The sequence below is a fragment of the Oncorhynchus mykiss genome, chromosome 15 (assembly GCF_057628025.1).
Source record: "Oncorhynchus mykiss isolate SJ-2025 chromosome 15, ASM5762802v1, whole genome shotgun sequence".
Taxonomy (NCBI): domain Eukaryota; kingdom Metazoa; phylum Chordata; class Actinopteri; order Salmoniformes; family Salmonidae; genus Oncorhynchus; species Oncorhynchus mykiss.
In genome coordinates, this window is record NC_143036.1 from 51186123 (window position 1) to 51201623 (window position 15501).

Consider the following 15501-nt stretch of genomic DNA (forward strand, 5'->3'; position numbering starts at 1 on the left):
ACCATTGTTCCCGTACCCAAGAAGGCAACGGTAACTGAACTAAATGACTATCGCCCAATAGCACTCACTTCTGTCATCATGAAGTGCTTTGAGAGACTAGTCAAGGATCATATCACCTCCACCTTACCTGTCACCCTAGATGTACTTCAATTTGCGTACCGCCCCAATAGGTCCACAGACGATGCAATCGCCATCACACTGCACAATCCTATCTGGACAAGGGGAATACCTATGTAAGAATGCTGTTCATTGACTACAGCTCAGCATTCAACACCATAGTACCCTCCAAGGTCATCATCAAGCATGAGGCCCTGGGTCTGAACCCCATCCTGTGCAATTGGGTCCTGGACTTCTTGACGGGCTGCCCCCAGGTGGTGAAGGTAGGAAACAAAAGAATTCACTAAAATTCACTGATCCTCAACACTGGGGCCCCACAAGGGTGCGTGCTCAGCCCCCTCCTGTACTCCCTGTTCACCCATGACTGCATGGTCACACACGCCTCCAACACAATCATCAAGTTTGCAGACGACGAGACAGCCTATAGGGAGGAGGTGAGGGCACTCAAAGTGTGGTGTCAGGAAAACAACCTCTCACTCAACATCAACAAAACAAAGAAAATGATCGTGGACTTCAGGAAACAGCAGAGGGAGCAACCCCATCCACATCGACGGGACAGCAGTGGAGAAGGTGGAATGTTAAGTTCCTCAGTGTACACATCACGGACAAACTGAAATGGTCCACCCACACACAGAGTGTGGTGAAGGCGCAACAGCGCCTCTTCAACCTCAAGAGGCTGAATAAATTTGGTTTCAAATCAAATCAAAGTTTATTTGTCACCTTACAGTGAAATGCTCTAACCAATAGTGCAAAAAAGGTATTAGGTGAACAATAGGTAAAGAATAGGTAAAGAAATAAAACAGAGTAAAAAGACAGGCTATATACAGTAGCGAGGCTATTAAATTAGCAAGGCTACATACAGACACCGGTTAGTCAGGTTTGTCACCTAAAACCCTCAAACTTTTACAGATGCACAATTGAGAGCATCCTGTCGGACTCCATCACCGCCTGGTATGGCAACTGCACAGCCCATAACCGCAGGGCTCTCCAGAGAGTGGTGTGGTCTGCACAACACATCACCGGGGGCAAACTACCTGCCCTCCTGGACACCAACATCACTCGATGTCACAGGAAGGCCAAAAAGATCATCAAGGACAAAAACCACCCGAGCCACTGCCTGTTCACCCCGCTATTATCCAGAAGACGAGGTCAGTACAGGTGCATCAAAGCTGGGACCGAGAGACTGAAAAATAGCTTCTATCTCAAGGCCATCAAACTGTTTAACAGCCATCACTAACACAGAGAGGCTGCTGCCTACATAGACTTGATATCATTGGCCACTTTAATAAATAGATCACTAGTCACGTTAATAATGCCACTTTAATAATGGTTACATATCTTGCATTACTCATCTCATATGTATATACTGTATTTTATACCATCTATTGCATCTTGCCTATGCTGCTCGGCCATTACTCATCCATATATTTATATATTCTTATTCCAGTCCTTTACTTAGATTGGGTGTATTAGGTCGCTTTTGTGGAATTGTTAGATATTGCTGCACTGTCAAAACTAGAAGTGCAAGCATTTCACTACACTAACATCTGCTAACCATGTGTATGTGACCAATGCAATTTGATTTGATTTAAAAGTACCACTTTTGCATGCGCTAGCGTCACGGGAATGTTGCCGGAAATAGAAACACAATTGCAACTAACTCTCCACCATAACTGTAACGTTCCAGAATAAGGCGAATAAAGGAAGAGGGTGCTATTTGGGACACAGCCCAATTTACACAGGATTTACAACCCTCTGCATCCTTGGTGGAGATTGGAGGGAATAAATAAGGAAGGGCACATTTGCCTTTGAAGGGGAGACTAGCTGTTTTATTGCATCTGGCTTGTAAAATAAAATGGATATTATCGCGCCCTCCATGGTTGTTCATGCACGCCCATAAAAAATACACAGACAAGGACAGTGACACTTGGTTTTCCTTGTGTTGTGTTCAGTAACTACTCTGGCAAGAGCAGATGTCACATCAAGTCAACAGATAGACAGAGAGGACCAAGGAGACAGGAGCTTCTCACAATCGGCGTGTGTGTTTCACAAGTAAAGGAGAAGATGGTGATCGCTGGGCACGATGGACAACCATAAGCAGTGTGTGTGTGTACAATAGATCGGGCCCCATCCCGGGCATTGGGTGATGACTGTTAAACAGCTGGACAGATGGTTAAGGGAAGAAGGAACACATACACAAACACACAGACAGCAGTGATGTGGAACCTCCTCTCCTAAATTGTACAATTTACAGCGAAGGAAAAAAACAAACCAGAGAATATGTGAGGACCTAAGAGCTGTGACTTGGGAAATGATAGATTCTCATGTCCCAGTGCCAGCATCTGGAATGACAACACACAATCACAGTGTGTCTGTGTGTCTTCCTTCTCCCATTAGACAAACACCAACTACTTAAAATAAGGGTCCCCCTGTGTGGTTCCCACTCAGAATATTGTTTAATGAACAACTGTTCAGTCTTATCTTAGGAGACGGAGTGTGGAGGCCGGCAATTCATCAACATTTCCTCACTTTACGTCAAACTCCGTTAATTCAATTCCAGGAGAAATGGCATGACGAATCGCTCCAGAGGAGATTTACTAAATGTGCTTCTGTGTGGGTGAGTGACGTTAAGAGAATAGAGATAAATAAATATCCCATTCCACCAAGCACACATACATGACGCATGCACACATGTAGACACACACACACACACACACACACAGAGACAGACACAGACTTACCTCATACACATTGAACTGGGACTGGCCTCTGGATAGCTCTCTGTAGCTGGTAGTGAACTCTCCTATGAAGTCATGGCTTAGGACACAACGCACAAAACAATCATTAGTATAATCATAGCATTTCAAATACACAACTCACACATTATAAAGTCAACCCTCTCCAGATAGTGTAGGGGTACGCGCAATGCCGTCGGGGGTACACCAAATAAAAATGTAAGTCCATTTTTTTTGTAAAGAAATAGATGATTATATATTTTGTTTTTGCTTCACATTTTAAAACAATACATTTATATTTTCCAACGGGGCTATACATTTGGGTGAGGTTTTTTTCTCCCCTCGCCTAAAGTAGCCTCGTTTCACTGCCAAAGATAAAATTCAGCGAAATAACACCACAGGTCAAATACAGGTAGTCTAGTCAAATAATTAACATCCAATCACCTTAACCGTTACTCTCTTGCAGAAAACCTTCACTCTTGCGCAGACATTTAGAAACGAAACATGCCAATTTGAAAAATAAGACACGGGAGTTTGAGCGAGAATTAATACGACTTTTGAGTAGTAAAACATGTATAAAAGCAACAGATACCATTACTAAGAAGGGGCTAGAAGAGTCTTAAATGGTGAGCTACCGAGTGGCTAGGACAGGCAAGCCCCATACTATTGTGGAGGACTTAATTCTTCCTGCTGCCGCGGATATGGCTAGGACCAATGCTGGGGGAAAAGGCCCCAAAAAACTATATAGAGACAATAACTTCATAAAACAACACCTTCACGACACATCAGTGACATGGCAGGAAATGTTTAAAAACAATTACTGCTTTGCATACAAGCCAGTGAATTCTATGCATTACAGCTGGATGAGTCAGAGGTGGCAGGCCTGGCACAGCTCCTGGTCTGTCTGTTACGTTTATGGGGGGGTCAATTAAGAAAGGTTATTTTTAAAGAACTGGACAGCTTTGTGACATCAAATGAACTTTGGTGGTCAAAATGTGTTGGTATCTGTACTGATGGAGCAAAAGCCATGACAGGGAGACATAGTGGAGTGGTAGTAGTAGTGGAGTTGGGTACACTGCAGCATCCACAGAGAGGCTCTTGCTGCCAAGGGAATGCCTGACAGCTTGAAATATGTTTTGGACACTACAGTGAAAATGGTTAACTGTTCAAGCAAGGCCTCTGAACGCTCGTGTATTTTCTGCATTATGCAATGCAGATTATGTATTGACACATTTTTTAAATTGAGAGACAAGCTTAAAGTTTTCTCTGACCGCTTGCATGATTACGAGTTTCTCACACGACTGGCCTATCTGGGTGACATTCTTTCTCGCCTGAATGATCTGAATCTACGATTACAGGGATTCTCCACAACTATATTCAATGTGCGGGACAAAATTGAGACTATGATTAAGAAGTTGGAGCTGTTCTGTCTGCATTAACAAGGAAAACACAGGTCCTCCCATCATTGTATAATGTTTTGTATGCTAATGAAATCAAGCTTACAGACCATGATAAATCTGATATAGAGAAGCACCTGAGAGAGTTGGGTGTGCAATTACGCAGATACTTTCCCAAAACGGATGACACAAACAACTGGATTCGTTGTCCCTTTCATGCCCTGCCTCCAGTCCACTTACCGATATCTGAACAAGAGAGCCTCATCGAAAACGGTTCTGTGAACATGTAATTTAAATCAGAAGCCACTGCCAGATTTCTGGATTGGGCTGCGATCAGCGTATCCTGCCTTGGCAAATAGCGCTGACAAGACACTGATGCCCTTTGCAACCTATGTGAGAGTGGATTCTCGGCCCTCACTAGCATGAAAACGAAAGTATAGTGCCATGAACAGTACTTGCCCTCTTTCTGATTTTCTCTATTTTTGCAGATTTTTGATACTGGATGTTATCAGATCTTCAACGAAAACCTAATATTAGATAAAGGGAACCTGAGGTTTACAAATATTTTTTTTCACTATTTTTTATTAACAAAGTTATGCAACACCCAATTCCCTGTGTGAAAAAGTCTGTTTCCCCCTTACACTCAATAACTGGTTGTGCCACCTTTAGCTGCAATGACTCTGACCAAATTCTTCCTGTAGTTACTTATCAGGCTCTCATCTCTATGGAGGAATTTTGGCCCACTCTTACATGCAGAACTGCTTTAACTCGGCAACATCTTTGGGTTTTCAAGCATGAACTGCTTGTTTCATGTCCTGTCACAACATCTCAACTGGGATTAGGTCTGAACTTTGACTAGGCCATTCCAAAACTTCAAATATGTTGTTTTTTAAGACATTTTCATGTAGACTTGATTGGGCGTTTTGGATCATTGTCTTGCTGCATGACCCAGCTGCGCTTCAGCTCACAGACGGATGGCCTGACATTCTACTGTATTCTACATGGTTCCTTCTATTAAGGCAAGTCATCCAGGTCCTGAGGCTTGGGGATAATTTGCTGCCTCAGGACCTGGACAACTTTCTTAAAATAAAGTGAATTTGGAAGCAAAGAGATGTTTGGTAACACTTGACATAATGCGGACAGGTATAAAGAGGAAATGAGAGAGGGAGTGAGAGTATGCTGTAAAGAAATACCCCCATTGCAATAACCTTGCCCACTAAACCCATGATATGAAATGATGACGCTCTACTGCTGCTCCGCCCTTGGCCCCGCCTCTATGTTTATAGCTAATCCAATTACTCCACTTCAGCAACGACATGTGTCGTTGAATGAGTTGAATGAGTCAGCATCCAACACAGCTTCCTTACCTTCTAGAAATATAGATTAGGACTAGTTAAAGTAGCATCATTGAAATAACACAGTGATTAAATCATGCTAATGAAGGTGCTTTTCAATTAAGATTCAAATCAAATTACCTTCCATCTCTGTCCCAGTCGTAGCATTCTATCTTGATCGTTCTAGTAGGGTGAAAAATAACAATATATTAGAAAACTATTTATTTCGTTTTAACAGGCCAATTATGAGCACAAACTATGATCATGACACTGTACATTCCCCCCAAACTAGTTTCAAGATCAAATGTACAGTCTACTGAAGGAGGATAGTTTACAGTAATCTATATCATGTCTATAATTGGTTTCCAAAATAGCGAACGTTAGAGAGAGAACAGCAGTGCTCTTCCACCATCACCCATCCCCTCAAACTGAAGAATCGTTTTCCCATAACAAGTGGCCATTCTCCATCACCAGAGCCAAGAGATAAGTAGCTGTGCGTATTTCACCCAGCACCAATTTCACCTCTCTTTTCAGAGGGAAAAAAAAGAAAGAACATAATGAACAGCTGCTTAGATGAAAAGGTAATCATTAGTTATAGATCACCACCGGGTCAGAAGTCACAGGTTAATGAGTTTCCTGAAAGGGGTCGTAAAAAGGGGTACGATGATAAGAGGAGGCACACTCCGGCATTGTCAGACCACAAAGACAGACACAGAAACAGGCACTCTGCTCAGCCTCCTACTAAATGGAGTGAAGGATGAGCCCATCACCATCCATCAAAGCTGACTGAAAGGCTGAGGAGATAAAGCCATCCATCCCTGTAGTAATCAACCAGAAACCCCCCCGGGACTTGAGGGAGGTAGTCCGGCACTGCCTCCCAAATGGCATCCTATTCCATTTGTTATGAACTACTTTTGAGCAGGGCCCATGGGCTCCGGTCAAAAGTAGTGCACTTTGGAGTAGGGGGCCATTTGGGAAGCACATCTACTGTGCAGGAGGACAGCACGGGGGACGACCGCTCATATTAACTGCAGTGGAATTGATTAACTACCTCATGGGAAGACCTTTACTGTATTGAAGCACAACCTAAAGATGCTCTGAAGACAACAGGAGCGACGAGTTGACAGGACAGACAATGGGTTTGCTGCTTCTTCTGTAGTCCCTGGGGTGGAGGGAGAAGTAGGTATGCGTGTGTGTGCGTGGGAGTGTGTGTCTAACAAGAGTCTATCAGCGGTGGTACTATCAGCAGGGGGACACACAGCTCTCCAATTGTTAGCGTTCTACCTTATCTCTCATCCCAGACCCCCAGAGACTCGCACTCTCACTGTGTGTGTGTGCGTGCAAGTGCATAAATCAATATATATGAGTGTGTGTGTGTGTGTGTGTAAGCATTCATTTCTGTGCTTCCTTGGCTCCACACACTCTCCGCACACTGATAACAATGAGCTCTCTCTAACTAACCTCCTAACAACTCAGAGAGTCAGGGCCCAGCTCTGCTCCAATCAATGCAGCCTGACAAGCTCAGACCATCCATATGGGGATTTGTGCCTTATCACTGGCAAACAAGCCCGCTGACAACTGGAGATGAATACAAACACAATCCCTGAGATGGGATTGCAGATCCTATACACACACTCACTCGATATCAAACACACACACACACACTCACTCGATATCAAACACACACACACACACACACACACACACACACACTCGATATACACACACACACACACTCGATATACACACACACACACACACTCGATATACACACACACACACACACACACACTCGATATCAAACACACACACACACACACTCGATATCAAACACACACACACTCGATATCAAACACACACACACACACACTCGATATCAAACACACACACACACACTCGATATCAAACACACACACACTCGATATCAAACACACACACAGAGACTCACTCGATATCAAACACACACACAGACTCACTCGATATCAAACACACACACAGACTCACTCGATATCAAACACACACACACACACACACTCACTCGATATCAAACACACACACACACACACTCGATATCAAACACACACACACTCGATATCAAACACACACACACACACAGACTCACTCGATATCAAACACACACACACACTCACTCGATATCAAACACACACACACACTCACTCGATATCAAACACACACACACAGACTCACTCGATATCAAACACACACACAGACTCACTCGATATCAAACACACACACAGACTCACTCGATATCAAACACACACACACACTCACTCGATATCAAACACACACTCACTCGATATCAAACACACACACACACTCACTCGATATCAAACACACACACACACTCACTCGATATCAAACACACACACACACTCACTCGATATCAAACACACACACACACTCACTCGATATCAAACACACACACACACTCACTCGATATCAAACACACACACACACTCACTCGATATCAAACACACACACACACTCACTCGATATCAAACACACACACACTCACTCGATATCAAACACACACACTCTATATCAAACACACACACTCTATATCAAACACACGCACACTATATCAAACACACGCACACTCTATATCAAACACACACACACACTCGATATCAAACACACACTCACTCGATATCAAACTATTGCAGCTTCTTACACCCTGGATTTAAGGGCCAATGCATCTGAGTGTGGACATGACACCTGTCTGTCAGTCAGGCATGTGAATTGACTTCTCCACTGAGGGAGAATGATGATTGCAGAGAGGAAGGCTATTCATAAGCAGACCAAGCATTCATTTCTCTGTTCGAGTTCATTATAATAACTTCTATTTGCATTTAATAGGTTCACAGCAACCTTAGCAACCAAGGAATTCCGTGCATGCATGGGGATTCTTACAAAATGGAGTCCATCTAAAAAAACTGTTTTCTCCTCTTGCAGATTAGATCCTGTCACCAAATCATTTTTACAAAGCACTCAAATTGTTGAAAAAAAATAGATGATCACCATGGCCCTCACACACTTCCGCAAACCAATAAATGCCAGGGTAATCTTGCTGGCCAAACTACACACACACACACACACACACACACACACACACACACACACACACACACACACACACACACACACACACACACACACACTGACCTGTCGTAGTCTCCGTTGCAGAGTGCTCTGACGGGTATCTTGAAGGCCTGCCACACTGGGTTTAGTGTGTTCTTCACCACCTCTGTCTTATGGCAGGTTGTGAACCTGGGGAAACACAGAGACAAGACAAGCCATACACTGATCAATGGATCAGTCAATCACTCGACAATATTCCTTTCACTGTTCCTCTTTATCGCCCTCTATTTCTTCCCACATCTTCCTCTCTTTCTCACTCTCTCGCTCTCATTCCCTTGGAGCGACACAGAACATCTTCCTCTGCTTTTCTCCAGATTTCCCTCAAGTTTAAACGTCTCTTTGACCCTCAGCTCCTTCAGATCTTTGTTCCCCTCCAAGAAGATAAATCACACACATTTAGTGATACAAACCTCAAAAGATATTGATTCCTCTTTTCCATACTTTGTCAAATATATATATATAGAGCGATAAAAATAAATAAATTCAAATGTCATCATGATGACCAGCACAAAAAAAAATATCTTTCAGCTCTAAGAGCAATTACCATCAACTGAGGAATACTCAGTATAATCATCATTCACCACAAAAGTAAATGGTTTTAATGTGAATATAGTGCAGTGTGGAATATGAGTTCAGAGAGCGTCATCATCCATTAACTGATACACACACACAGAGAGAGAGAGAGAGAGAGAGAGAGAGAGAGAGAGAGAGAGAGAGAGAGATGTTTGACCACTGTACAGAGAGGCCAGTGGGGCAATAGGGAGCTCTCCCTCCAGCCACTGCTCCCGCTAGGTCATCTCCTATCTGCTCTGCCGGCTGTAACAGGTGTGTGTGTGTGTGTGTGTGTGTAATAAAGCCTCTCCTCAGAGGAGTACACCTGCTTATCTGACCCCTCAGATACGTGTTGATGAGAGAGAGAAGACCCTGTAGGCTGTAACACACACACAGGAATTCAATGGAAAGACTGATGGATGGAATTGAAATGGAGGAGAGGATCTGAAGAAGGGGTAGGTCAAGGATACTCACGTTCCATCTTCATTGCTGCGGTAGAAGACGAGGAAAGGGTCCGACTTGCCGAAGAAATCTTTCTTGTCCAGTTTATTCCCACAGAACTGCATCATCACCGACTCCTAAAGTAACAGAGAGAGACATTGAGACTGATGAAACTGACAGCACAGCTCACTATTCACTGCAGATACTGGCGAGAGACTTCTGATCGTAGATGCAGACACTCATGCTGATCAGTCAACAGTGACATTACAGGACACGGCAACTCCACTCAGCATCAAGGTGAGAGATATATCCTATAATAGTAGATCCATGCCAATATAATTGCATGTATATGCCATGGCAAAGTGTTTATTGATTGATGCTGTCCTTATGTGGGTATGATGTTTGGTTTGGGGAGTTAACAAGGGCAGTCAGCTTTTTTTGGAATGGGATGCAGCCCAAAACTCCCTTTCCCCTCCATATCCCCTGCCATCACTACTCACCCTGCAGTTTCCCATCTCTTCTGCCTTAACAATGATGTTTCCACACTTCTTTCCAGGAAGGCCCCTGTTGAAGACAAAACAGAGACAGCATTCATTGGTACACTAATGGACTATATGGGCAGTATGGTCTAACGGAAACCCGGTATCGGTGATGTCTGTGAAGGTTCCTCTGTCATTACAAACCGCTCCCATCATGCCATGGAAAACTTGAGGGAGTGTCCCAAAACCCTTCGAAAGCCATGCGATACAAGTTGACCTTAGAGAGAGCGAGAGAGCAGGTTTGTACCCCTGTACAGAGAGGCCAGTGTGTGTGTGTGTGTGTGTGTGTGTTTGTCTGTGCACCTTCCCTTAAGCCTTCCCTGACCCGACGGTCAGCAGAAAGCGAGACACCGTTTATCCAGGTTCCGTCCAACACACTACAACCAACGCACCCAACTTACACAGGCCCCTTTGACAACACATCCACCATCCCTCCAAGAAACAATGTTCAAGTCCTGTCAAAGGACAAAATACACTTTAAAAAACAGAACCACTGAGGCTTAAATTCAGAGAAAGAGTCATCTTCAAAATGCTGATGACTAGCGTTGTCATAGCACTAACCAGGCCCACCTTGCAGAAGTGTACGCAGGCAGTCATTTAGGCAGCCTGAAATTGGGGTCGAGGACCCCAGCATAAGAGTAATACAAGTCCCCTTTACTTAGCCAGCAAGACTGAAGGAAAGAGCTGATAGACCTACCAAAAGGACATGGATCCGGATGGGTTTTTTGTATCCGTGCTTTGCATTGGGAAGAACAGCTATCTGTTTTTAACCCAGAAACCAATAGCCTACCTCTTCTGAAGGATGGGAGTAAAATTGCAAAAGAAGGAAAATGTAAATGTTTGTTTCTCTCTCTCCCCTCCCTCTGACATTTCAACTAGGTCATTTGTGCTGTCCAGTGTTCCCTTCCATTTCCTCCACCATGAAATCGACCCATTCTCCTCATTGCAATTATGTAAGAAACAAAATAAAGACACATTAGGATTATGTTCCATATGGCCAGTGTAGCAAGAGTAATTGTGAGAGGAAAAACTGAACTTCACACTTGGGAGCATTTTCACACTGATCCTAGATCAGCACCCTTAAGCCTTCACTGATATGGTATTTGAACACAGGCCCAGCCACTGTTACAGAGAAGCTTGATTGTGAATGTTCTGTTCTAATCTTAAAAAGAGAATTTAAAACTGTAGCAGTTGATTCCCCAGCATATAGTGACAAGTCACGTTAGGAAATCCTGCCGTAGACATGTTAATAACAGGATGACACACACAAATAGGATTCAGACAGTGTTTCACAAGTATTCCACAAGTCCTCTCATCCATTAATAGAGTACACTACTTTTGACCAGGGCCCATATGGGTCTGGACAAAAGGAGTGCCTCATTTAGGGAATAGGGTGCCATTTGGAACGCACGACAAGCGTTCGCACAATTGCTGCCCGACTAACCAGATCAGCGCAATTCAGATCTGCTGCCATAATACAACCCCTATGAACGACACTGAACATCAGCTGAACTGGCTCCTCCCTATGCTTATTATAATAGGAGTGGTTGAATGAAAAAACAGAAAAATCCCTTTATTCTCTTCGGTCTCCCCCGGTCTTTCTTGCCTTGGTGCCAACACACGCATGCGCACGCAAGCAAGCAGACCAGAGCTGCACCAGAAGACACACGCTGCGGTCTCTTTGTGCGGGTGACTGTGAATGTGTACTGATGTGTACAAAGCTCCGGTCCAATCCCATCACTTCTAATTCAGTGGGTCAGTCAGACTATAGATCAAACAAGACCATGGCCATCTGAGGACTCGCACACAGAGCTCCTCCTGGGTTGGTTGGCAAGGCCTAGTGTACCAACAGGCCTTTGGGGGTGGCAGGGATAGGGCCACATCTATTTAATAATGGGGGAGGCATAGGGTTAGTGCAGGTAAAGCAAGAATGCAGTCCACAAAAAGACAGGTTTCATGAAATGGGGTATCAGCCTACTCAGTGATACCCACAGACCCCAACTATGAAGAGTATACACAAATATTAGCGTCGTAGCTCTTAATGTGGGACTTTAACTGTGGGGAATCACCTCACTATCCAGCCCATTGTGCATATTGACATTCACATTGCAACATACATCCTTACCTTTGGATATTGGGTCCATGAAATGGAATGTCAGCCTACTCAGTGACACGCAAAGAACACAACTGTGAAGAGTTTACACAAATATTAGTAAATAATCTTATTGCAGGACTTTGACAGTCACATTAGCTCACCAGTCAACCTACTGTGTGTGTTGACATTCATAATGCAAAATACAGGCTTTACCTACGGTCTTGGGTCATCAGCCTTCTCAGTGATACCCACAGAACACAACTGTGACATGTCAAAATGCTGATTTATTGAATTGTACATGTGATCTATATTAAAAGGACACTTCATTTAATATAAACAGGCTTTTACAATTCAATATTGGTAGACACTAAGTTAGTTTTAACAGTGGTCAAGTAGGCTACTGTGGCTATTTGATCCTAATGTAGGCTTACATTAGGTGAAGCTTTGCTTTATCTTGGCCAGGTCGCAGTTGTAAATGAGAACTTGTTCTCAACTAGCCTACCTGGTTAAATAAAGGTGAAATAAAACAATTTGAAATAAAATGACCAGAGTGGCCTACCATAAAAATCAATGGAGAAAATGCATTCCATTTCATTTTAACATGGAAATAGCTGTTCGATCGTTCAGACTACAGTAGCAGCCAATGTACTCCCCCATTGCTAATTACAAATGGTCTAGAACTGGGTTAATAACTCACTAGCAAAGGATATGAAGGAATGTGCACACGTCGCTACATGCAGCTCTCGCTTTGATCACAAAACAAGTGCATCTGCTCATGCTGTAAAAACAGTACAGTTCAAAGTGAATGGCACAGGTCCACATACAGTGGGGCCAAAATACCAGCAACAGTGTGTGAAAACCTTGTGAAGACTTACAGAAAACATTTGACCTCTGTCATTGCCAACAAAGGGTATATAACAAAGTATTGAGATCAACTTTTGTTATTGACCAAATACTTATTTTCCACCATCATTTGCAAATACATTCATTAAAAATCCTACAATGTGATTTTCTGGATTTTTTTTCTCATTTTGTCTGTCATAGTTGAAGTGTACCTATGATGAAAATTACAGGCCTCTCATCTTTTTAAGTGGGAGAACTTGCACACTTGGTGGCTGACTAAATACGTTTTTGCCCCACTGTATGCTGCTGCTCTCAGTGGCCACCTGGGCTGGAATAACACATTATTATGGCCTTTCTCTTGCATTTCAAAGATCATAGCACAAAAAAAATACCCAAAGAACGGTTGGTTTATTTCTTTGTATTATCTTTTTACCAGATCTATTGTGTTACATTCTCCTACATTCTTTTCACATTTCCACAAACTTCAAAGTGTTTCCTTTCAAATAGTACTAAGAATATGCATATCCTTGCTTCTAGGCCTGAGTTACAGGCAGTTAGATGTGTGTATGTCATTTTAGGTGAACATTGAAAAAAAGGGGCGGATCCTTAAGAGGTTTTAATGGAATATGTGAAAATGAATCATCATAAACACCTTAAGAAGTAAATGCTCTCTGTCACATTCACCTCTCTTCTGCTCATAAACGTATCTTCTATTCTCATCTCTCTATCCCTCCCCTTCTCTCGCTCTTTCTCCTTTATCTCGCGTTCTCTTTCGTTCTCCTTCACCACCCCCTCCTTGGTCTGTGTGTATTCAGAATCAACACTTCGAAAACTTCTAATCAAGACACATGTATTTGCAATCAGTGTCAGGAGAGAGAGAAGCAGAATCTTAGCAACCTGTGGCGTTACTGTGGGGGGTATTAGCATACGATGCGCCTGCAATTATCTTCCCCTTCCCCCTTGGAGAGACGAGAGGCCTGAAGGGAATAACAATTATCATTAGACAACACATCCTGAGCCAGGGAAATCAATGTACAGTGTGTATTCTATTATTTTCACCCCCAGTAGAGATACACAGGTGAGGCCTTGGAAAGGCTGGCATTTTTAACTGAGCCAGTTAGCCCTATTCAATATTACAAAGACACTGTCATATTAACACAGTTGAGCTACTTTCCCTGATTCAGCTCAACACAATGAGGGTCTTATTCTCAGAAGACCAGACCCGGCGACAGGATAAAGTGACTAAGGGGGCAGTTGAAATCGGCAAGGGTAATTATATTGTATTCTGCTTATATCACGCAAACCACAATAAAGTACAAATGCAGAGACTCAGAGGTCAAGATAATTGTGTGCTTTTGAAGTGACAGGATGGCTCGACATCTGTAGTCTACCTCTGCCGCATAAAATAGGGGCCTTCTAGCAGTAGTATGGACAAACATTCAGCAGGAGGCAGACAGGTAGAGGCGCAAATAAGTTTTGGATGTATTTACACAGAGCTGGTGTTTCAAAGATGACGGTAATATTTACAAATATACAATACCAGCCAAAAGTTTGGACACACCTACTCATTCCAGGATTTTTCTTTATAGTGACTACATCAAAAACTATGAAATCAAAAAAGTGTTAAACAAATCAAAATATGTTTTATATTTTAGATTCTTCAAAGTAGCCAACCTTTGCCTTGATGACAGCTTTGCACAGTCCTGGCATTCTCTCAACCAGCTTCATGAGGAATGCTTTTCCAACAGTCTTGAAGGAGTTCCCACATACAGTGAGGGAAAAAAGTATTTAATCCCCTGCTGATTTTGTAGGTTTGCCCACTGACAAAGAAATGATCAGTCTATAATTTTAATGGTAGGTTTACTTGAACAGTGAGAGACAGAATAACAAAAAAATCCAGAAAAACGCATGTCAAAAATAACCACTGCGCCACCCGGGAGGCCAAGTCTCTTCTTCTTATTGATGTCCTTTAGTCATGGTTTCTTTGCAGTAATTTGACCATGAAGGCCTGATTCACGCAGTCTCCTCTGAACAGTTGATGTTGAGATGTGTCTGTTGCTTGAACTCTGAAGCATTTATTTGGGGTGCAATTTCTGAGGCTGGTAACTATCATGAACTTATTCTCAGCAACAGAGGTAACTCTGGGTCTTCCTTTCCTGTGGCGGTCCTCATGAGAACCAGTGACATCATGATGGTTTTTGCTACTGCAGAGTTCTTGACATTTTCCGTCTTGACTGATCTTCATGTCTTAAAGTAATGATGGACTGTAATGATGGATTTCTCTTTACT

The 15501-nt window shown here is 43.0% G+C and overlaps 1 protein-coding gene across 3 annotated transcripts in view; it reads right to left on the bottom strand.

Annotated features, from left to right (window-relative positions):
• The window catches only part of LOC110490170 (copine-8), a 125232-nt gene that overhangs the window by 35691 nt on the left and 74040 nt on the right, over positions 1–15501 (bottom strand). For all 3 annotated transcript variants that reach the window (XM_090200262.1, XM_090200261.1, XM_090200264.1), the window contains 5 exons: positions 10236–10299; positions 9769–9872; positions 8767–8871; positions 5725–5766; positions 2859–2934 (listed from right to left, as the gene is read on the bottom strand). In XM_090200262.1, coding sequence (XP_090056388.1) covers positions 2859–2934; positions 5725–5766; positions 8767–8871; positions 9769–9872; positions 10236–10299 — 391 coding nt within the window. The remainder of the gene's footprint in view (positions 1–2858; positions 2935–5724; positions 5767–8766; positions 8872–9768; positions 9873–10235; positions 10300–15501) is intronic.